Source organism: Anoplolepis gracilipes, chromosome 16, assembly GCF_047496725.1.
Source record: "Anoplolepis gracilipes chromosome 16, ASM4749672v1, whole genome shotgun sequence".
Classification (NCBI taxonomy): domain Eukaryota; kingdom Metazoa; phylum Arthropoda; class Insecta; order Hymenoptera; family Formicidae; genus Anoplolepis; species Anoplolepis gracilipes.
The window spans coordinates 1,227,243-1,250,260 of NC_132985.1; the positions used below are offsets into that span (position 1 = coordinate 1,227,243).

The 23,018-nt window shown below is 36.4% G+C and overlaps 1 protein-coding gene across 17 annotated transcripts in view; it reads right to left on the reverse strand.

Annotated features, from left to right (window-relative positions):
- LOC140674824 (phosphatase and actin regulator 2) overlaps nucleotides 1-23,018 on the reverse strand; it is a 220,569-nt gene that overhangs the window by 168,318 nt on the left and 29,233 nt on the right. For 2 of the 17 annotated variants that reach the window (XM_072908658.1, XM_072908653.1), the window contains exons 1-2: nucleotides 11,287-12,730; nucleotides 8,735-9,846 (exon numbers count right to left, since the gene is read on the reverse strand). The exons of 5 other annotated variants lie outside the window; for them this stretch is intronic. In XM_072908658.1, the coding sequence (XP_072764759.1) occupies nucleotides 8,735-9,062 (328 nt within the window). In that variant the 5' untranslated portion in view covers nucleotides 9,063-9,846; nucleotides 11,287-12,730. Of the gene's footprint in view, nucleotides 1-8,734; nucleotides 10,065-11,286; nucleotides 12,731-13,236; nucleotides 13,320-23,018 lie in introns of those variants that run through there. 10 more of the 17 variants (XM_072908657.1, XM_072908656.1, XM_072908655.1 and 7 more) reach the window with 10 other exon arrangements.

Genomic DNA, 23,018 nt, shown 5'->3' on the forward strand with positions numbered 1-23,018 from the left:
CGGGAACGCTAATTTCCTTTCGTGAGAAAAAATACATTCTGTCGACATCGTTACGGTGACTGACGATTATATATCTGTCGTTGTATCGTTGTGTCCAAGTAATTTCAAAGACAAGCAATTTAGAGCTATTTACCAAGTGGAAATTACGAACGACATGATTTAATTCTAAATTGAAATTCTTTGGCGATATTCCTCTCAAATTACATAAATGCGGTCTCTCGAAACCTCTCCGCGTAATTTATATTACATTTTAGTTAAGTATATATTTTGTTATTACCTGTATTATGTCAGAATTTATTTATTTCATGAGATTCGTGCGTGCGTGTCTGCCACATTAGATTAGATTAGATTAGATTATTACCTGAATAAATATGAATGAAAATATAATGCTTATACAGAGTATAAGAAAAATAATGCAATCTGTTCAACAAGTACTGTTTAGTAAAATTAATTCCGTGTAGTTGTAACTTTAAAATCTCTCTGCAAATAAAATCTAGAAAATAAACCGGAACTCAATGTTTGTTTCACCATTACAAACAATATTACTTACTAGATAATTATCAAGAAATACATTTCTGACGAGTATATGTCTGACGTAATCGATGAATCAACTATAGTCAATGAGTCGTACCAGGAAAGCATAATATTGTTGATTTAATCCCAAGTATCTCTCATAGATAAAATGATTCACTAATTGATCCAGCGTGTTATTAATTTTTTCACACTTTAACTCTAAAAAAATGAAAACGTTTTAAAAAAACATTTGCATTTGCATAAGTTGATTTAAAATTAAATCACATCATTCTATTTTTCTTCTTAATATCATTTTAAACAGAGAAAAACTATTAATTTAATTTTACTTTAATTTTATTATGTATGTATAAACAAATATTTTGCAATATTTATATTCATATTTTCCTCTTGTAAGAATAATTTAATTTCGTACTTTTTCACAAACTTTTTTTCTAGGAGGCCGACTTCGAAAAAAACAATTTTAAATCTGACAAGTTTTTATATCCGATAATGTTGTGTACTATTGTAAATGCTGCAAAAAGAGCAAATGGAATATTCAATTTAAACTTCAAGAAAACTCGACTCAACGGAAATATGTACTACGCAATGGCAAGTTCCGGCCAAATAATTTACACGTTAATTATGTACTGTCTATTTATCAGGCGCAAGATATTGGTGTCAGCCACCGTTTAGTAAACGGAATTTAATGTCCGAACTTCTTGCTGCACCTAAAGATCTATATAATCACGGGCGCATTAATACTAAAATTAACCCTTTCAATCGTGTGAACGACTCAACATTCGTCTTATTCGCGTCAAGACGGCGTCACAAAGCGACTCACGCACGCATGCACGCACGAGCGGCGCCGTTGAAACTTTACAAAGAGACGAGTAGGAACTCGCCTTAACTCGACTACAGAGAACCATAAATTAGAAATGGCGTGATGGCGATCAGCAAAGTTTGTTACATTGACCGATTGACTGCCGCACCGCTCCGCGCACTTCAATTTCACTTCGTATTCGCTTTGATCACACGTTTTCACACGTCCCGAATCGTGGCCCATTGTTATTACGGGAAAACACTTCGGCTTCTCCAATCTACGCATCTTGTGTTGTAAACGGCTGGATGAGTTTTACGTTAGTCACTGCTAATATGTTGCTTGCAAACGTATGTGAGATTTGACACAACGAGAAAAAGTTGTAAATATTATATTTCCACAACTATTTTCTATAACATTAAAAGCGCTCTATGTATAATCAATAAAATGATAAAAAGTTGAGATTGATAACATTTATAGAAATATTTATAAAGCAAAAATAAAAGAGCGTAAAAAAAATTGTTTAAATATAGATCTGTTTACGTATTTTCTAAATAAATAAGAGAATTTTTAATTGTGTTTTTTTGATTTTTTAAATATATATTTCCTAACTTATAAATTATAAAAATAAATGAAGAATATTACTCTGTATGAGCAAACTCTTTATCTGTTTCATAATAAAAAGACTATTGAAAAAGGAATACGTAACAGTTGGAGGAAATAAAAAAAATACCTGCTCGATACAAGAATAGCTACGAATACATATCGATCTCTTCGATTCAGATGATTCGATACGACGAAAATTGGATGGAAAAATACGGCGTAGTGCTTATGCTACGCCAGCAGATGATCGACGGTGAAACACCAAACGTTGTCGAAAATAGCCAAAGTTGTTCACCTCTCGCAAACGCCACTTTGCCAAACGCCTTCGCAAATGTCTAAGTTGTATATATAATCACTAAAATTTATGATAGGAAAACTCTTGTCGCTATACATAGTTATGCTTCATTCTACTCTATATACGTATATATTTTAAAATATGTAATAAATCTTAAAAAATTAAAAGCAAAAGAAAAATACAAAATATTAAAGAAAAAACATAATATCCGTATCTTTAAATCGTACGTGATGTACATATGTGAAAAACAATTAGAAAAGAGTTCGTTCCTTTATATTGCAGATAAAAATAAAAATCCAATCGCGGCCTATCGGTATCTCGTCGCTCGCAATTTATATGTATATCGTCATAAACCTCCGGGTTTTATATCGTGAACTGCCCGCGCCGTCGTAAATTTCGTAACGCGAGCGCAATAGCATCACTTATCGCATACTGCGTTAACACAGGGCGAAAAAGGTGAGATGACAGGCTTTCGTAATGCCAAGCGCACTCACCGACGACGGCACGTGAGAACCGCGCGTCTCTCAAACACGAACGCAAAGAGAAGCTAATTATACGGCGAGTTAAGCGAGGAAAGAAGAGGTAAGTAACCGAGATGGACGAGAGAGAAGCTTATAAAGAAAGGTGAAAGATGATAGATCGAAAGGCGGGCGCCGTTGTCGCGTCGTTTTCGCTCTTCTTCGCGCACGACTCTAAATCGATGAACTCATCGACATAGAGGCTGACAGAGAGCCTCTTCCATTGATACCCACCGTGTTTTCATAGGCGCAATATCTGTGTTGTTATTCTACGTAGAAATTTACGTTCGCTCCGATCAGCAATAGCCTTGACATTCCACGGTAAATACGTGGCTGCTGCCGAGCGAAGGGCTTAAAGCTCTTCTTTCAATGAGCAAATCATACGATGGCGGCGGCAAAGGCGGCTTGTTAAGTCGCGAGAAATGTAACGAGTTTGACCTCGAGTGAAATTAAGAGTAGGTCGAGAGGTGAACTATTGCGACCAAAAATTCGCCAACAACTTTATTGACATCAAACTGTGACGCAATAATTCCTATTAGCAATATAGAGCCTTACGATGTTTATCTCCTACAATTAACGTCACAAACTTCTTTGTCTTGTTGCTTATTTTTCGTGCTAATTTATTATATATTTATGACAATTTTTTTTTTTATCTATTTGTTTCCGTTAAGAAAAGGGGATAACGCTGTCAACTATATTTCGTTTTTAGTTTCTATCTGAGAAAAGATAGAAATATTTTCTGCGCTGTCTCGATACGTGAATCGAATAGGACATTTCCCAACACGTATACATATATCATGAAATATATATCACACACAACGGAAACTTTGCAGCTACTTTTCTCAACATGTCCAACGCCAGACGACTTTCAATCTCGGCCGCAAACTTTTCCCCGTACTTTGTACTCTTTTCCAGATAAGATGTTATTTGTGCCGTACAGTTATACGCCCGCGGCGACTTTCTTGACGTGTCAGTGTGAGACTTGTATTAAAATATAGACGCACGATCGCAACATAATATAATGTAAGGGACGGCCTCGAAAGTTGTAGCAAACTTAGTAATCCAAGATAAGACTGTATTAATTTATCTTAAGTAAAATGTTCTTTATATTGACAATGAGTATTAATTACTTATAAATAGTAACTCGATCAAAAAGAAATTGGACAAACATTAATTTGAATACTTCTGATTAATAATCACTGACAGATTAAAAAAGATTATAATTTTAAAAAGACAATTTTCAATCTCAGTTCAGTTTTCTGCCGTGAAAAAAACTCGTGTATATATGCGCGAAATTAGACGATGAATCTTCTATGAGTCATGTTTTGTTCTCGCTTCTAGCGTAGCATTGTAGATAAGTCAGCGCCAGTATTACGCAAAGAAATACTTTCGTATAACTAAGAGGAGAAAAAAAATGCGCAATTGAATAACTAACGAAGAAGAAACACGTCTCTCCGAGATCAGCGACCTTGAATTGACGGCAATATTCTCTTACGGTAAGCAAAAATATTTTAAACATTTTAATTTTGCAGCGTCAGCAAAAATTTTATTCAATTTTTAATCTCTTAATTAATATTATAATATATACTAAAAAATATATAATATTATTTTAACAGATTTATTTTCATATAATTTTCATTTTCAATACATATACAGTCCTTTTAAGGTTACCTTTAAGTTTTATCGTTAACAAAGATACATATTATTAATTAAAATTTATTAAAAATGAGTGGAGAGTGAAGATAATAAAATCGATCAATTAAATAAAAATTTCTTTTTTTTTTTAAGAGAGAGAGAGAGAGAGTAAAGTTTTAATAAATTAGATTAAGAGATGTTCTACAAGTAGAGACTAGATAAGAAACGAGAGAGAGAGAGAGAGAGAGAGAGAGAGAGCTCTTATTTCTGTGCAATAATTAACATTGTACTTGGTATATATAGTTATGAATTAAACGAGGAAATTCCTTTCTTGCTTTTGCCTTTACTCAAGGGAAATTATACCAAAAACGTAAGGGGAAAAAAACTCATTTTTATATGTCGTACCGAATTTACGTTGTTTACACGAGTCTTATTATCAAGTAATCCCGTAGAATATACCTGATAAAATTAAATCAAGAATGTTATTTAAATAAGTACATATCAACTGGGGAGTGATAAACCTCACATAAACGGATAGATATAGGTAACCGTAGAATCTAATTATATAATAAACAAAAATCAATCAGTCTAATAAAACCAATATTTATAAAAAAAAAAAAAAGTTTTTTTTCTCAACTATTATTTCAGTTATTTTCACAATATCGACGTGTGTCTAATTTATAATATAAATTTGAGTATATAAAATTTAAATATAAATATATATTTTTTTTATTATTGATAACTAAAAATTAAAAATAAAATCTAATAAAAGTAGGAATATATTTCCGAAAAATCAACTTTAGAGAGGGAGAGAGAGTTTAAATCGCACGAGAAGTACAACAGACTCGTATGTTTGGGTAAGGATTAATATGGATTTAGAGGGTGTTGCCTTCTCGATCTCTTTAAGAGCCATCGCAGACATCGGATTGACAAACTCGGGCCTTCTGTCAACGTCGAAGAACCCTTCGTCATCAAAGTTCCGCTGTTCTTATCCGAGCCGTTCGGCCAGTCGTCGACGTACCACGAGCGGCTCTCTACTCAATGAATGATTTCCGCGCGACGTTGCCATATTACGTCTGCATTCTGCACCCATTACTGCATCAACCATACTTTTTCTCCCGTTCGCTCGAGCATGGACGATCACACGCGTTGCGTAACGCATCTGGCGTATTTATTGTTTCGTAGCCTGTTAATAAAGCAGTTTCGTGATGGCGAACTAAATATGCACTGGTTTCGCCAATGTTTCGAAACTCTCTCCATTAACTGCACCATTTACTGCACGATTCGTTCCTTCATTTTCTTAAGTTTTAACATCGATTAATCGTACAGAAAAAAAAATTTAATCTGCTGTTAAGAAAACAATATTTAACAACAACATTTAATAACAAAAAGCAATTATATCATTTGAGATGAACGTCCATCGTTCTCTGCGTGTAATATTTACGTGGAATTTTTATCATATGTTTGGATAGTAAAACTATAGACGAAACTTCGGAGCCTATTCTCTACGTAGTTATAATCGTGTATTAAGAATGATTGATTATCATAAACGTGAGCACGTGATGAAGCTGTAATGCAATATAAGCGCGGCATTTTGTTGAGAAAATTCTCAGTGGAAAAGCAAAGAAAATCGTAGGAATGTGCCGGAAAGATCCGCGTGCTATTTAAAATCCAATCAAGAAAAAACAATGAAATAAAATTTTAAAGAACTCTCGCGGAAGAGACAGATTCTAGTTATAATTGAGATTCGGATTAATGTATCATTTTGATAAGAGTTATCTTATTATTTTTTGTATTGTTGTCTTTTTTATGCAAAAGTCGCACAGAGAAAGAATACAACTCTATAAGTAATGTTATTATATCATTTTGGTCAGTCTATTCGTAAAATATTACTATTATTTAGGCTGCCATTGCGACTGGATAATCGTAACATTACCGAGCGATTAATCACATTCTGATATGTCAAAACGTGAAACTTTACTTTTGTTATCGATTAATTATCTCATCTGATAGAATGGTGCAAATATTAATCTCGAAACCGTGCAGTAATATTTGATCTGATAGTTCCGGTCGGAAGAGATCACACGTGTTTCTTATCGTCTATAATAATATCCGCGCGTAGGAGATTCACATTACGGATTGAGATATTGAAAGAATTCAGGCAGAGATTTATTGTTGTTAGCTTCCTGCGTGACGTAAACGTAAGAGCGCAGTGCACATTGCAATTACGTTTTGTACAAAAAATACTAGAAAACATTAGTTGGCTATTTTCTATAAATATTTTTTAAACGCGTATATATGTGATAATATTTTATACTGTAACAAGAAAAACGGGTCGCATAGACTGTAAAAACTGTATTTGTATAATTTCCACATTTAGCCCTTTTTTCTCACAGTTAGTATTATATCTATCCTCCCTTGCTATCTGCAATTTCCCGTGTTTCAAACAACTTACATTTAAAACGTTACTTTTATGAGATAATAAAGGGCCATGTAATAATCTCGCCTGTACGAGGAAGAGGAGAGAGAACCAGGACTACCGGCGCCATGGAGAACCATGAACCGCCTCCCTTTGTCCCTTTCTTCGCACAACGACCGACGACCTCGCACGATATCCGACCGCGATAGACAAGAGCTCAGGTAGGCTCGACAAGCAAAGAAGGCGCGGAAAATTCCCCAAGTATACAGGATGTTCAAGAAAAAACTATCTCAGTCGCGCAAGACTGACGCTACCGTTTCGCTAGCGATCACCAACTTGCCATTCGAGACACCGTGTAGAGATGTGGTCGATGCACCGCTCGTACGCACGTACGCACGTACGCACGCACGCACGCAGTCCACGCACGCGGGGTTTGTTTACAAGTCGTGCCTCTTTCGCGTTTGCTACCGGAGTTCCTTGACTCGGAATCCAAGTGAGACGACGATGTGACTCTTTACCTTGCACATACACGTAGCGCGCGCCTTTCCCATCTTCGTCTCTCCCTTCGTCTTGCCGCCCCCGCCGACACCTCTTCTCCCCTACCCTTCCTAGCTTACCTGTCGACATTACCCTTCGTCGTGTCGATTATCTCGATTCACCGCTTGCTAATCACGTCGACCAAGAGGCGGCGTCCGTCAATTCTCAGCCGTTCGTAAATCACGCAACCGTCAACGATGGAAACGAATCACCGGCAATTATCGTTCGAATAATCGAAACACGGCTCGTCGTCACCTGTTAACTAACTCTTTCGGCGCCACAAATCTGACGCCTCTTTTTTTTCCTTCCTCTTTCTACCGAAATTTGCATGTATGATGTAATATTTACACTGCTCAACTTGTTAGTTTATTTAACTGCAGTTGGTATTGAAAACCGAAGCGATTAAGTGCACGCTTGCGTAAGAATCAATCAAATAACGTCAAACGCGAATGAATATGAAATAATAATGAACTTTAAGTTCGCTTTAAAACTTCATTATTATCTTTTGTAAGTTTCACGTTTCCATTGATAAAATTCCATTCAAATTTAATTTCATTCCAATTAAAAATGATCATGATTTATAAAAAAAAAAAAAAAAAAAAATATTAGGCATATGAAATAAATATATACCGAGAAAAGATTAAACTCTGATCAGAGATAAAAATTTGTTTACAAATTTTAAAATATTCGAATGTAAAGATAATTTTGGGATGTCTATCGTTATGGTAGAATTTACTTATTCAAAATGCAATAATATTTCAATATATCGAAATCATGTATATTCGTTGAAACATAAATAAATGCAGTAAAATGCACCGCGCTGATGCGATAATTATTTCCAATATCATTGACGCAAGCAGACAGAATAAAACATGGCAGACATGACACTGTGTAGATAAATGAGAATATTCACGCTCTGCATAGTAGAATACCATAGAACCGGATCGACCGAGAAGAATGTCTCGTCCGATTGTTCGTATTCAATCCAGCTAGATATTCGAAGTAACCAATCCAATAAAGAACCGCTCTCGTATCATCGTAACTACTGATATACATGGCAATATCTTTTACCATGATTTGCGTTAAAATCAGTATTAAATTATTTGTTACATTATTTAGATTGTGTACTGGATTGCTGAAAAAAATTTTATCGCTAATGACAATTGCAAAAGATTATAGTATAGTATAGTATAACAAAATTTTCTAAGATTATTAATGTTTTAAAAGTGTGATAAATTTGATATTTATATATTCAACTAGGTTAAACGTCATCGTAATGTATAATTCTTTTTTCTCCCGTATTGTCAATACACCCACGTGCACAGTTTTGACAGCGCAGATATAAGTCGTCGGATTTTTCATGACGCGAAAAGTCACATGTTTACTGAATGACTTACCTATCACCGTGTTCGCTGCTACTTCCTTGGCGGCGGCCGCGGCTGCCGCCGGTCCATGCGCCAGGAAATCGCTCAGCGACAAGGACGACGCGATGATCTGCCGCTTCTCCTCGAAGTTAAGGTAATCCAGACTATTGCTGCGCTGCGGCGCCGTCACGATCGTCACCGTTTTCGTCGAATGATGATGATGGTGGTGATGATGGTGGTGCTGCTGCTGCTGCTGTTGCTGCTGCTGATGATGATGATCCAGGTTCTTGTCGTTGCCGCCATTGTCGTTGGCGCCCGGACTGGTGGGAACCAGGTAGACGCCACTCACGCGTATCGACATCGCGGCGCTCGGAGCCCGATCCTTGCAGCGACCCCGTCTCTTCCGGCGCCACGGCCTGAGGATCGCTACGAGAGCCGGCAACGGAGCTACCGGGTGGGCCCTGTCGACGCGACGCGCATCCCGTTGTGCACCTGCTCGAGAGCTCGCCGGCGGCGGCGGCGGCGGCAGCGACTCGCGTCGTCGTCGTTCGACACTTCTCGTTCGCGGCTCCACGGCTCGACGGTGAGATTCGCGCGCGGCAGCCACGTGTTCGAGAGCGCGATCTCGCGACGACGACGATGACGAGACGATCGTCTCGAGACCTCGAGATCACGAGATCACGTACGGTGATAATTTTCGGCCAACTCTATCGAAGATTCTCGATTACCTTGTAGACGAGCGCGCATCTGATCATCGCGCGCGCGACGAGAAGACGCTTTCTTATCCTGACAGATGTGTGTTTTCAGAATCTGTCACGCTTGTAAATTCGCATTGAACGCGTATACATACAGCGTAATACAATCAGGAGCGGCGTTTATTATACCGAGCGAATGACGCTCTTCGTTATCGCTCTATCGTTGATGTCGGACCAATTATCTTGCAGGCGGAAATTTCTTTTCGGTGCGGGAATGACTTCGTTATTCTATCGAAATGATGGCACTGTGAGACTGGTTTCACGAAGAGTCACTGGCTATTTACAACGAAATTCCACGCGATTGGCACACACTATGGAAAATTACTCGCACTCGAAGAAGAACCGCGAGAGCGACTGGCGGACGTTGATGACTGGAGAAGAGTCGCGTCCCTGCGCATCAGCGAATGAGGAAAAGTTAACTACTATTAGAACCACTGCCCGACCCCGTCATGAATGGCGCGCATTGTGTTCACTCGCAAGCACCCGACGATTATACAACGAACAGCGGACTAAACAATTTTCTCTCAAAAATGTATCGGGGAAATTGTTGTAACTAGAATACGATTTGATAAATTCGATTTCACCATCTCTTGTATTACATAAATTTTCTAAATAATTTGGAATATATTAATTATTGCTAATTTCTGAATGTCCAATTATTAATATAATACGACGAATATATAATCGGCGTGTGTGAGAGATTAATAAATCCAACTGTACATGTACTTATAATTAGTTGAAATCAAAACTGAATCTATATCTCGCTCCGGAATTTTTTAAAATGCAGATTAAGACAGAGGAACATTTTTCACCTAATTCGACATGAATGTGAATAAATTTTCTGAGGCATTCGACGATTGATAGGATCGTACCGTTTCATTACTAAAAGATATCGAAGCTGCTGCTTTCCGAGCGATATGAAACGCCAGCCGTCGATATTTAATTACATCGGCATGATTTACGGCCAGATTTATGAACGATAAAATTATTTCGAAGGATAAACCGATTGGGCGCGTTAATGAAAACGTGATAAAATAAAATAATAACTTTATTCGGCGCATGTTAAGAATAAAAATCAATTCATTTTTACCGATATCACTATTAACGTAATATACGATTCTCTTATACAATTGCGCGCGGAATGTTCCATTTCTATTGTATTATCTTGAATCAAAAATGTTTAAATAGAACTTGATATTATACGTCTCATTGTATAACGCTTCTACTAGCGTAAATACTGTTATTATTACATGGATCCTGTTTACGTGAACAATTCTACGTCATACTGTTTAATTAATTAACCACGCCCCGACACTAATCTAGAAAAATGCACAAACAAAAAAAGTAAAACACTTTGATAAACAGGAGAAAAGATTTACTCTCTTCTTGTATTTAAGCTTTTTGCGTCTCGCGACATTTCCTGCGATATTTAACAGATAATTAACTACGCTCCATCGCTCACACTGACAAACAGGTGGAAACCGTTAGAAACATTCACTTTCGTACGTGAGACACGATCGTCACTCCATCGAGTCACGTTTTTTTTCCAACAAAATTTTCAGACGCGCATTCTCATTTTTTTTTATCCCGAGATAAACAAACAGCAAACGCGATGCAAAAGAGATACGTCTCAAAGATACGTTCGAGGCAGAAAAATACAAGGTCCATTCACGAGCCAAACGACCGACTAACCTTCAAGGACAAATCGGCGATACTGGGGCGTGTTGTGATTGCCGCCTCCGTTACATGTACATGTAAAAATGGTCTTTTCTCTCTCTCACACACGTATACACAAGGAATGAACACGCCACGTATGTAATATGTACGTACTTTGGTAATCGTCGACGAGGACGAGGACGAGGACGAGGACGAGGACGACTCGGGCAGTGGAGGGCTCCTTTTTCTCGGCAGGATTCGGGAAGAAGCGTCGAAACGCAGTTGGGCCCGACGTTATATCACAGAGAACACACAGGCGTCGGCTCACCTCTGCTGCTTCCGCGGGACACCTGTCCGCGTCAGGAGTGCAGGTGAGAGGAGAGTGAGACGGCGATAAGAGGACGCAACGATCGTAAACACACGGGAGCAGCGCGTAGTATTCCGAATTTTGCAACGCGACTAAGGTAAGGGGGTGAGGTAAGGTAATCGCGGGAAGGGAGTAACGGAGCGAGAGAGGAATCGGGCAGTTTACGCGGAGGGAAAGAAAGACGCTGAGGGAGACGGAGAGATGGCGACCGAGGGCACAAGAAAGATTCCAGCGATCCTCTTCGTCATCGATGATGATGATGACGACGCCGACGACGACGACGACGACGACGACGTCGATATACACAACGCACTGTCACGCACACTGACACACGACGGATACGTGCGTACGACACAAGCTCACTGAATGCCGCCGCCGTTGTTGCTTCCTTCTCCTGTCGCGCGAGAGCGAGAGAGAGCGAGAGAGAGAGAGAGAGACAGACAGATGGTTCGGCGGTAGAGGAACGCGCGACGGATAAGACGGGCGTCGCGGGCGTCGCGGGCGTCTGGTGGGACGGATTCGCGAACGGAATTAATTGCCAACGTGCGCGGACGACCGATGTGCGAAAATAAGCGGTCGAAGCGATGGAGAACGACGGCTAAAGGCGACGACGACCGCGCCACGAAACACACACCGAGCGAGGCTCGCGAGTACTGAAGGCGGCCATGCGATCGCAGCGTCATCTCGCGTTCGCGAGACGACGGTAGCCGGCTGCTGCTGGCAGCGGTGGCGGCGGTGGCGGTGGCGGTGACGGTGACGGAAAAGACATATGCCCTGTTCGTCGTAACTCTCCTCTCTCTCTCTCTCTCTTTTTCTCCCGTCCAATTAACGTATCGTTCGCGTCGCCGGCTTGTCCTCCGAGCGCTTCCCCGCCTTACACACGGGGACATTGACGATTATAACCGTGTGAAAAACTTTCTTAGATAGAGCGATTCGTTACAATTTAAGTTGCATGAAATGTAGATGCGTTATAAAAAGAGGAATTATAACTGTGCACGTGAGTGCGCGAGTGGGAGATTGTAAATTAGTCCTTTTTTTAATCTAATGTAAAATCTTTTAAAAAGCTTGGATTATATTTCAGACTCGCGTATTTACGATCTTTTATTGTCTTCATTCAGATTTTTTTTTTAGAGCAGAGTTTATCTGACAATGAGTATTGATAGTTTGCTAAGATATCACAATTGTGATGATTACAATTCTATGATTACTTATCTTAAGTAAAGAATGTTTATCTAGAAAATGCTGGTGTATTGACATTTATATACATACATGTCTTCATACACATTTTTTTTTTGTTTTTTAAACACATTTTTATTTAAATTTCAAATTAATTTAGAGATTACGAGCGACTTATCTTCCCTATAACATTATAAATCAATATGTGAAAAATGCAGCTTTTATAATGTCATAATTTAGAAATTAAATTTTATCTTTCATCTGTTTGTAAACTTAATCAATGTTTGCAGTTACAAACTAATACGAATGGCAAGCGAAAGTTGCTATTCGTATCTGATGATTATCAATTCCACGCGTTTTCTTAAATGAGCACACGTATGTGCGTAAGTCATGCGTAAGTCTAAGACTCGAGATGACAATCGTGGGTGTGGCAAATACGAGGCAATGGATTGGTGAAACGGGAAAGGATGACGCGAACATAGTGCGTTCATCGTAGTTTAAATAGACAAATACGCCGACAATTAGGCTACAGCTATTTTTTACAAAGTAATAATTTTGAACGTGTATATTATATAACTTACGATTGGATGAAGGTACGATTAAATCGGATGAACCCCGTAAAGGATCTATCTCCCTCTCTTTATTTATTTTGAAATATACATACCTGAAACAGAAATAAAATTTTATTATTAAATATTTTTCCCTCTAATAACACCTTAGAATATTAATTCATACAATAAATATAAAGATAGCTCTTAGGTAATAATTAAATGCATTTCTGTGTGTGGAAACTTAATTAGTACATTATTGGTTAATTACGAATAATAATAATAATAATAATAATAATAAATTTAAACTCTCTCGATAAAAAATTTTGTCGATAATAAATTATGTCTGAATAATTGAAAATTGAACTTTTTAAGCATTAAATTTAAAAGACAAGACTCGCTGTCGTAAAAGCTATTGTTAATGAGCGATAAACTACTGTGCACACGTTATACTTTTAACGACCGTGCGACTGTCGACAAGTTAAGTACATTTACTTCATGTATGGGTTGTAGATCGTACACAGTGCGGGCTAAGCTTTATTTTTGCAGGCTGTCGAGTTATGTTGCGAGGATCCAGACGGATCTTTGATTAAAGGCCTGTGGGCGGACGCGCGAATATTCGAATTGGAAGACGGCGGATGTAGTGTGACCACGTGGTATTTCCGAGACGTCTAGACTCGCTAATTTAAACCGACTCGCGGATCTCCACCGTTCCCTTCGGCCCAGTCTGCCCGCTGTCACAACTAAGGCCTGAAATATGAGAAATATTTCGCACGCGGAGAACGGCACGAGAGTATCGATTTTGAAGGTCGCTGCGTTAGAAAGTATCCGCGCTACATGCGGATGCACGTCAGTGATCAATAGTAGGAGATACAACCTTTGAGTAACTTACAATCGATCTGATCTATGAATCTGTATATCTTTGAATCGTTAGGTATCGTAAAATGATTTTACCAAATTATTTCGACCTTTTTAAGCGTGCGAAATACATTGCACTGCAATGTATTGAACTATTCCAAGAAATCATCATATAATTGTCTTTGCTATTAAATCAAATTACCTTCTAACAGGACATAATCTTTTTACTTATTGCGCAACGTAATTACGCTTTCGTAAATATAATAATTAGAAAGCAAAATTTCACGGATTTACATATGAAATCGGGCTTATTCTTCTCGCTTCATCTCTCTTTCGCTGTCTTGTCTTACGTAACTGTGAGATATCGTGAATGTAAACCTTGTACATATTTAATCTATGCATATTGCTAACGGTATATAAGACTAGCTTATTTAGAAATTAGTAGTTATTATACACATTACAAGGATTGTGCAAAGAACATAATGTATGCACAGCGGATGTTCAGCTGAGATATTAATACAGACATTAATTTCTTTTCTCTTGTGCAACTTTACCACGTACAACTGTACCTCTCAACGTACCACGCATCTCTCTTTCAAATTTCGCCGTCATATTATATATCACTATTTCTAAATAAATGATGTAGCTAGAAAAATAACGTTAAAAATACGATGACGTATCTGGCTATATATGCTATAAATTTTTTTTTTTTTTTTTTTTAATTTATCTCATTTCGGAAATATACATATATATATATATATATATATATATATATGTATATCATCTCTTCAATTAAACACTCTCATGAAATTAATCGATTTATTTATTATGTATCAATAGGTCAATGCTACGACGTAAAATGTTGCATTGTATCGCAGTTCAGCGGTCAAAGAACTCTCAGTCTCTCGCCGGCGCGATGGCAAAGGTCCGTTTGCAAAGTTAAGCGAGCTATAAACTGTTCCCTGACCCGTCTCATCGATCGTTATAAATTAAGGTCAATCTACATATTTCTGAAAAATAGCAATCTGTCGGCGAACGACTTTATTACCTTCGGCACTTAAAAAAATACTTTGCCGGATACACAGAGAGATCTTTGTAAAAATCTCCAACGCACATAACAATTCGCTTATTTCGGATATGAAAATCTTGTTGTAAATAATAAAAAATACTAAAATAAATTCATTAAATTTATACATTATTTTTATTACAATAAAATTATTAAAATACTCTCTTTCTTGTAAAATTCATACGACTAATCTTACCAGAAATGTAAGGCAATGAAAATATTTATACTGTAACTACAATACTTATATTAATATTTCACTTTAAGAACTAAATGAAGACGCTTTATAAAAGTATAATTTAAATTTATTTTTACACAAAACTCTAAAAACTAACACATGAATAAAAATTCATTTTTTAATTACAATATCCTATTTAATTATTAATTTATTAAAAAAGAAATTTAGAGGTTCATAGGGATTAATCCTCATAATTGTCTGCACGCGATTCAATACGAAGTTCCGAGGATTCCTCGCAAACCGCCTATTTAAACGTATTTCAATTGCAATAAGGAATGACTCTCAGCTGACCCGAATTATAGGACAATTTACCATTAAATAGCTGAGACGTGTAATTAAAGCAAAGTGACAGTGCATCAGTGACAACCACAAGCGAGCAGCTGACGATCCAACGCGCGCTCCTATACTAAATACAGCTATTTACGAGACACAAACAGTTGTGCGAATTACACGCCAGACGAAAATATCATTTATAAGCGAGAGAAGTTCTTTCCCGAAATCGCGCACGGAGAATGGCCACTTTGAACGATGTAATTTACCATTTACAACACGCAAGACTCGTCGGTCATAATTCATTACTGAAGATTTCGTCGCAATGAAATTTCTTCTCGGCGATATTAAAGCCAATATCGGTAAATTTTAACAATATAATACTAAAATCATTAAAGTTACATACATTTACGCTTTATAAAATTTGCGAAATTATGCAGAAAATAAAAGTCACTGTGTGCCAATTTCAATTTCACAAAAAGAAAAACGCAAATTAATCTTTTTTATAGCACAAATATATGTAAAATTTAAATTTAAGATTACAATCTAAATTTTATGTTTAGTATTAAAACGACTATTCCTTTTTAAAATTGTTCCTGCATGACAGAATTATTGTATGTAAGACTCATTATAAGTATTAATCAAAGAAAAAAATATAAAAGAAAAAAATATTGGCATACTTTAGTCCCTTTGCAAGATGAATTTTACTTGCATCGGGGTGGATGATGCCACTTCTTTTTTCTCTACCTTCAAGGGTGAACCGCGTTTTCTCACAGGGAAGAAGGCGCAGTATGATAATCCTCAAAGGAGATAATATACGATAGAAAGAAAACAGCATGCGTGCGCACAAGCGGTGGCGGCGGCCACCCATCTCTCTGTTAGGTACTGAACCAAGCATGCTTTACCCATGAACAACGCCGAGAATACAGCAAGCGACTAGACGCGCTACGTACCGTATAAGACACGTGGCTGTTTGCCAACAACTTGTATAATAATCCCAAAATTAGTATATATATAATTAAGTAATAAGTTAATAGTAAAAAGGAAAATTTATGATACATTTTGAATAAAATAAAGCGTGAAATTTATTTTGTCACTAATTTGTTAAAAACAATGACTTGTCACAATTTATTGAAAAATATATTTATGATAATAATTATAATGTATTCTTTGAAGATTTTTTAATTCAAATATTCTTGAATAAGGTGGAAAAACTATTATAGAATAATAAATTAAAAATATGATAAGATAAAACAAAGGCTTACGAAATTGCACAGACCGATGCAAATTTAAAGCAATACGAAAAATCTCATGAGATATTTACGATAACCAAGTGGGTCGCTTATCAGGTTGTTAGCTAAGCGTCTAGATAAGATGTTGTTCGAAGAGATAATGAAGGGAAATTAATGGCAGGGAAGGGTGGGAACGACAGGCAAATTATAAGAGATTGCTTTCCTTATTACCGTGTAGATTCAGCTTATCCTTCCTCTATCAGTAGTTGCGATTTCGACGGAAATTATTGCGATTAAACGGAATTATCAAATCTTTTATATCGCAAAAGTTTTCAATAGTTGTTTACATTATATCTCTTGTCACATGTAAAACTTTTCTTTACAGATTTGGTAAAAATTTGCATTTAATAAACAATAGAATATTCGTCGCTACGTTGTATGATGGGTTGGGCGACGAATCGTTGTATATTTTTGCAGCCGAGATGTTTGCACGTGACAATAATTGATAGACTGCAATGCGTCGCATTTATCACGGTCCAGCTGCATTTTATTCGTAGCGACAGGTTTGCCGATTCGGTGCACGGGAAATTATCACGAATAATCGTAACGACATTCTTGATTACAAACTGCAACCGCGAATAATAAAAACCGTACTGGTCCATTAATTTCTTTATTATTCCGACAAGCTTGACGGTTTATTCTGTCTTCGTGTGTATTCAACGATTTCAATTTTTCAATGATATCAATCTTAATCAATGTTTCACTGAATCTCGATACAGCTATTGACTTTGCAAGTTTTTAAATACTTTTCTCGTTTCTCTCGTATTGCATTATACATTTATTTTTCCTATAGAATTTTTTAAAGAATTATCAATTCATCATCTTACACACTTGCATATAAAAATCATTATATTTATAAACAAAAATTATACCTTTTTTTAATATATACATATATGTGCGTAACATTTATTTCCTTCGCGTTTCGCAGTATTAAGAATAAAATTTAATTCCCCCTATGTTAACTCTACAGTTAATTGAACAAAATATAACGATATACGCACTTGAAATTAATCGGCAATTTTTGTTGACGGAAGAAATATTTTATTTTATCATTCAATGTTATCGGGACATCGCGTGTTGCTCGAGTTGCGGTCATGTATCAGCAAGGCGTCCCTCGCATTTATGACTCGCACGTGGAACAACGTCAATGCAGTAAAATTAATAGTACCCTCCATAATAATACGCTTGATTTATCCCGCGCTCGTTTTATCGGCGCGTTACGGGGACGGATCAGTTTTTTCAACATATCCGGCGCAAATATTGAGATGATTTATTCGAATCAACCATGCTTGAAAATGAGTGGACTGTATGTGAGAGAGAAACAACGCGGATATTTATAAATCGAACGGACATTTACTTCGCGAGAACCATTCCTTCAACATTTCCTTCCTGATTTATCACGATGCACGCTCAGCATTGCGATGTTTTGTGTCTTACGAGAATCATTATTTTTCGAAGAATTGCAAAAAAAAAAAAAGGAAAGAAAGAAAATACACAATTACTTGAAGAAACACCTACGAAATAAAAAAGACAGAATTTCTAGATATCTTAAATTTTTTGGGTTTTCTTAGATACTTTGAGAAATCGATTTCGCATCTGTATTTTCAATTAAAAAGCGAATTAAACGATAATCCTATTGTATATGACAAATGGCCGGGCTTTTGTTATTAATTCTTGTAACTATTATCTTCGAATCCAGGAGATTAAATTTCCTTAAAGATCATGCGGAAGACCGGGATATCGGCTTTACCGACAAGTTGCAGCTTTTCTCAACGTACAACCTCGCCGGAGGACAACCGCGAGGAAATTCTTCGGATGACGTTCTTGTCATCTGGGAATTCCACGAGTTTCACGAAGATGGTTTACGAAGCAGCTTCACAGTGCTACAAAACCAGGACAGAGCGGTTCGCGGTTAGGTATGTACACTAGATTCCCGAAATGAATATGCATCGAATAAGATGAAATCGTGAACCTCAAATAATAATAAAAAAAGAAATATTGTTTTTTATTATCTTCTCTAAATCATGATCCGTGCTATATGCGTATAAAAAATATTTTAAAAGATGAAAGAATAATTATATTAGAAGCAAAAATATTTTCTTTTATAAACTATCTTTTAAATATATAATATACATGTATAAATAAAATCATATATGTTGTAGAAAATATATTATATTAAAATATCTAATATATGTATGTTAATAAATAATTTTAAAAAATGTTTTATACCGATTGTCAGAATTTGGATGTAATTTCCGATTTATTAATCTAATTTCGCTTAACGGAGATCAATGAAGATTAAATGAATTAATCAGTCTCTCCTTGCTTTCTTCATTACTATTCCACTGTGCAATAAAGCGAGGAGGATATACGACGCTAATTTGTATGAGTTGCTCGATGTACAAATAGAAAATTACGCGCTTTTTTTGCCGATTTATCTTTCCCGAGCGTTTTCTTCGTTCTGCCGTGCATTCTTCGACAAATTGCTCAGTTATTATTGGAACGCCATTACGTGCTGGTTTCAATACGTCGAGTCAAGAAGAGAAATAATTGCAGAACGCGTTACACATTATATGAGTCGTACATTAATCGCCAGCTACGACGCCTAAGCAGAGAGAAGTGAATTGTCGTTTTGCTTTTATTTTAAGAAATTTATAATTTTTTCTCTAAATCATAATTATTCTGTGTTTTTTTATTTTGTTACGTCACAATCAATTAATTAACAGCGATAACTGATTTCATTTAAACATGGCAATAAAAAAATTAGATTTTTACACTTTTCTCAACAAAGTTCTGTTATAGATTTTATATTTTCCACGATATAAAAACTGTTTTAAATGTATGAAAATAAGATAACAAATCACAACAAAAAAAATATGTTTCGATACTATTTACTATATTATACCTAATGACATTTAAAATATGTTTTGCTGCGGGTTTTGTCTTTAAGTTGTTTTCTTCAAACGGATAGTTTCAAACGGGTAAAAAGATGTCCGTTGAGAAAGACATCGCCAACAGCCATGGATATAAGAATGTGAGATAGAATTATAAGAAGAAAGAGTCAGGCTCTCGCGCTCTCTCTCTCTCTCTCTCTCTCTCTCTCTCTCTCTCTCTCTCTCTCTCTCTCTCTCTCTCTCTCTCTCTCTCTCTCTCTACCCGACGGTTTCTGCAGTGTAAATATACGATAGAATTTCGAGGGAAACGCTGCGGAGCACTCCTGAGAGCACTTCGCATCAATGCACATTGAATTCTACAAATAACCGCGGCAAATGCAACGAGATTTTCCTGCAGAATGCGTCGTAAAGGACAAACGGATCTACGTGTTCGAAAGGTGGCACGTGCGCAATATTGATTTTTCGCGGGTCGATAAGATTCATCCTTCTTCCCCGCCTCTCTTTTTTCCCTCAGGTCGTTCCCGGACTTTTAAGAGCGAGTCGCATCGCATGCGTGTTTGCTTTCCTGCATCATCGAGGAAATTTTCCAACGAGGCAGCAGAAGATCAGGTGCGGAAGATCTTGCATCGGAGAATTGAGAAGTGACGCGGCGGAGCATAAACTTTTCGCGGATAGAGTTTCGCAATCATATGCGCTAACGATATTCGCTTTTCGAAGTCAGATGAGCACAAGTTGTTGTACTTGTACCAGATACATTTTCAGATTTATTTTGCATTTATTTGCTTCGCTGCTCTACCTACCAAAATTATAATGCATAAAAAATACACACACATACACACACATTACCGTGTATAAAAAACATGAACCCATTTGTTTTAAAATTAGCAAAAAGAAGAAGACTTGATACTCGAATTCTTGAGAGAATCAGTCGTCGACTCAAGAATTTTATTTGCATCTCTGCATTCGCTTGTTTGTATTTTCAGTACAGAAATGGAAAAATTCAAATAAGACGAGCAAAAAACCGTAATAAAATGATATTCATAAATATATCAATTTACATGCGCACAACATCGCAATTTGAATGCAAAGACCTAGATAAGAAGACTAAATAATCTACGGATTCCGCGAACGTAATATAATATTTTCCACAGCAGAGAGCATAATAGAGCAATCGGACTTCTTAGCCGGCAGCGATCGTATTTCCATTTTTATCATTGACATAGCTTTGTAGCTTGACGTTTCCGATCGCCCGAAAATTGTAGCAACTTCTGCTGGGATCGTAGAATGGATAATAACCTTTCTCCTTCAATTAACGAGGATCGTGATGTCGTTCAAATCAAGGATGGATGATCAAAAGAGATGATCTCCACAACGCGACGGAGGAGATGATGCATCCAAGGAAAACTGTTTCGAGAACACCTCGCACCCGAATCAATGACGCGTGTCTCGCTCTTGAGTCTCCAGGTATATCCGCCTCTATGGATAACCGCAGTTTTCGCGAATAGGATGGCGAAAATATGCTTTCGGAATAATAAAGTGTACTGCATTTCACGTTGTACGTTATGAAGAGCTCGTCGTTTTCTGCATTTTTCCGGGATAAATTTCTGCAATAAACGTGAAACCGGCGCGCAGGGAAAATGTGTCGGAGTGACAGGAATTATCCTCGCCGTCAGATGCATTCTTTGCCGTCGACATAACCAACGCGTTCAACATTTATATTGTAGAGAATATTTTAAAAGTCGTGTATTTTCTTTAAATCGAAAATATCGGAAAGGCTAAGAAAAACCCCAGTTGTTTTACAATATTTAACACTGTAAGGATATTTATATCTTTCTTGCTCTTCGCTTTCTTTCTCTCTTGACAATTAAAGAGTTTTGAAAGAAAATAAAAGATTAAAAATGTATAAACTCTCCAACAAATTTTCAAATAAATTTAAATAACTTTTATTTTAATAAACAAGAAATATATATACATATTAAATTGTAATATATTAAAATTATAAAAATAAAAATGACCAATATGCAAAAAGAAATTTTATTTTCTCTTTAAGTTCCCATTTTTACGCGCATTTCTGTCTCGAGACCAATGCAACTGTAATAAATTCCTACGATTCTGGCTCATTAAGCGCGATTAGAATCGCAAGACGCCTAATCTGCCGCACGCGAAACTGCTCTTCATTAAAATTGATCGTTGTATCACAGCTCAAGTGCCACAGAGCATTATCATTCGTGCTATATTATCAAACGCTGTGATTATCAAACACTAGTTCTGTATCGCCGTGCCTTTGATAGAACCGCCGCGTGGACAAATTATCCGCAGATAAAGCGATTACAAAACACAAAATCTACAAAGTAATTACATACAATCTAAGGAGATGTTCTATAATTTTTTTGCAGATTTATATTTTCCCAGATAACTCAAAAGGTCTTGTAATCGAATTAATTAAGTCAATAATTTTTTAAATAATCGCAAGTATGATAAATATAATTCTAATTAATCACAATGTTTAAAAGTAATTATACTGAAAAAAATAGTGTTGAATCAACAACATTATTAATCAAATTAATACACCATGTATTGATTTGATTAATAATGTTGTTGAATTAATAAAATAAATTTCAACTATAATGATGTTGTTAATTCAACATTATTTTTTTCAGTGCATTTATTTCCACGATAAAGAATAATAGATATAATTATTTTTTTTCAAAAATATTTATCGCATTTCCTACTGTTACCTTCTCCGCAAATAATCATTCAATTTTGCACAAATTCTATCGTGCTTCACAACATTTTCCAGTCATGTATAATAAAAATAAAATGGGATACAAAAAGTGCTAAAGCGCTAGTATAATCTGCAGTTTCTTAGAACGTCACACGTTAAAAAGTAAAAAAATATGGAAATAAATTGATTTTGCCTGCTCCGTGAACCACTTGTTCCCTCAGATATTGGACAGCAAAATATATATTGCTGAGAAGAATATTACGAATAAGATGTGAATATAGTTGCATGCGTAAAATAAATCTGTATTTTAAATAAAAATCTAGAATATAAAATATAAAACATTATATATAATGTACTAATGTATGTTATAATTCTTGTTTCATTATCTCGGCCGAAAAATTGCAGAGATGTAAATTTAATTTTCATTGAAATATACACACACACAATATTCGTAGGAGCAAGATGCGATAGGATA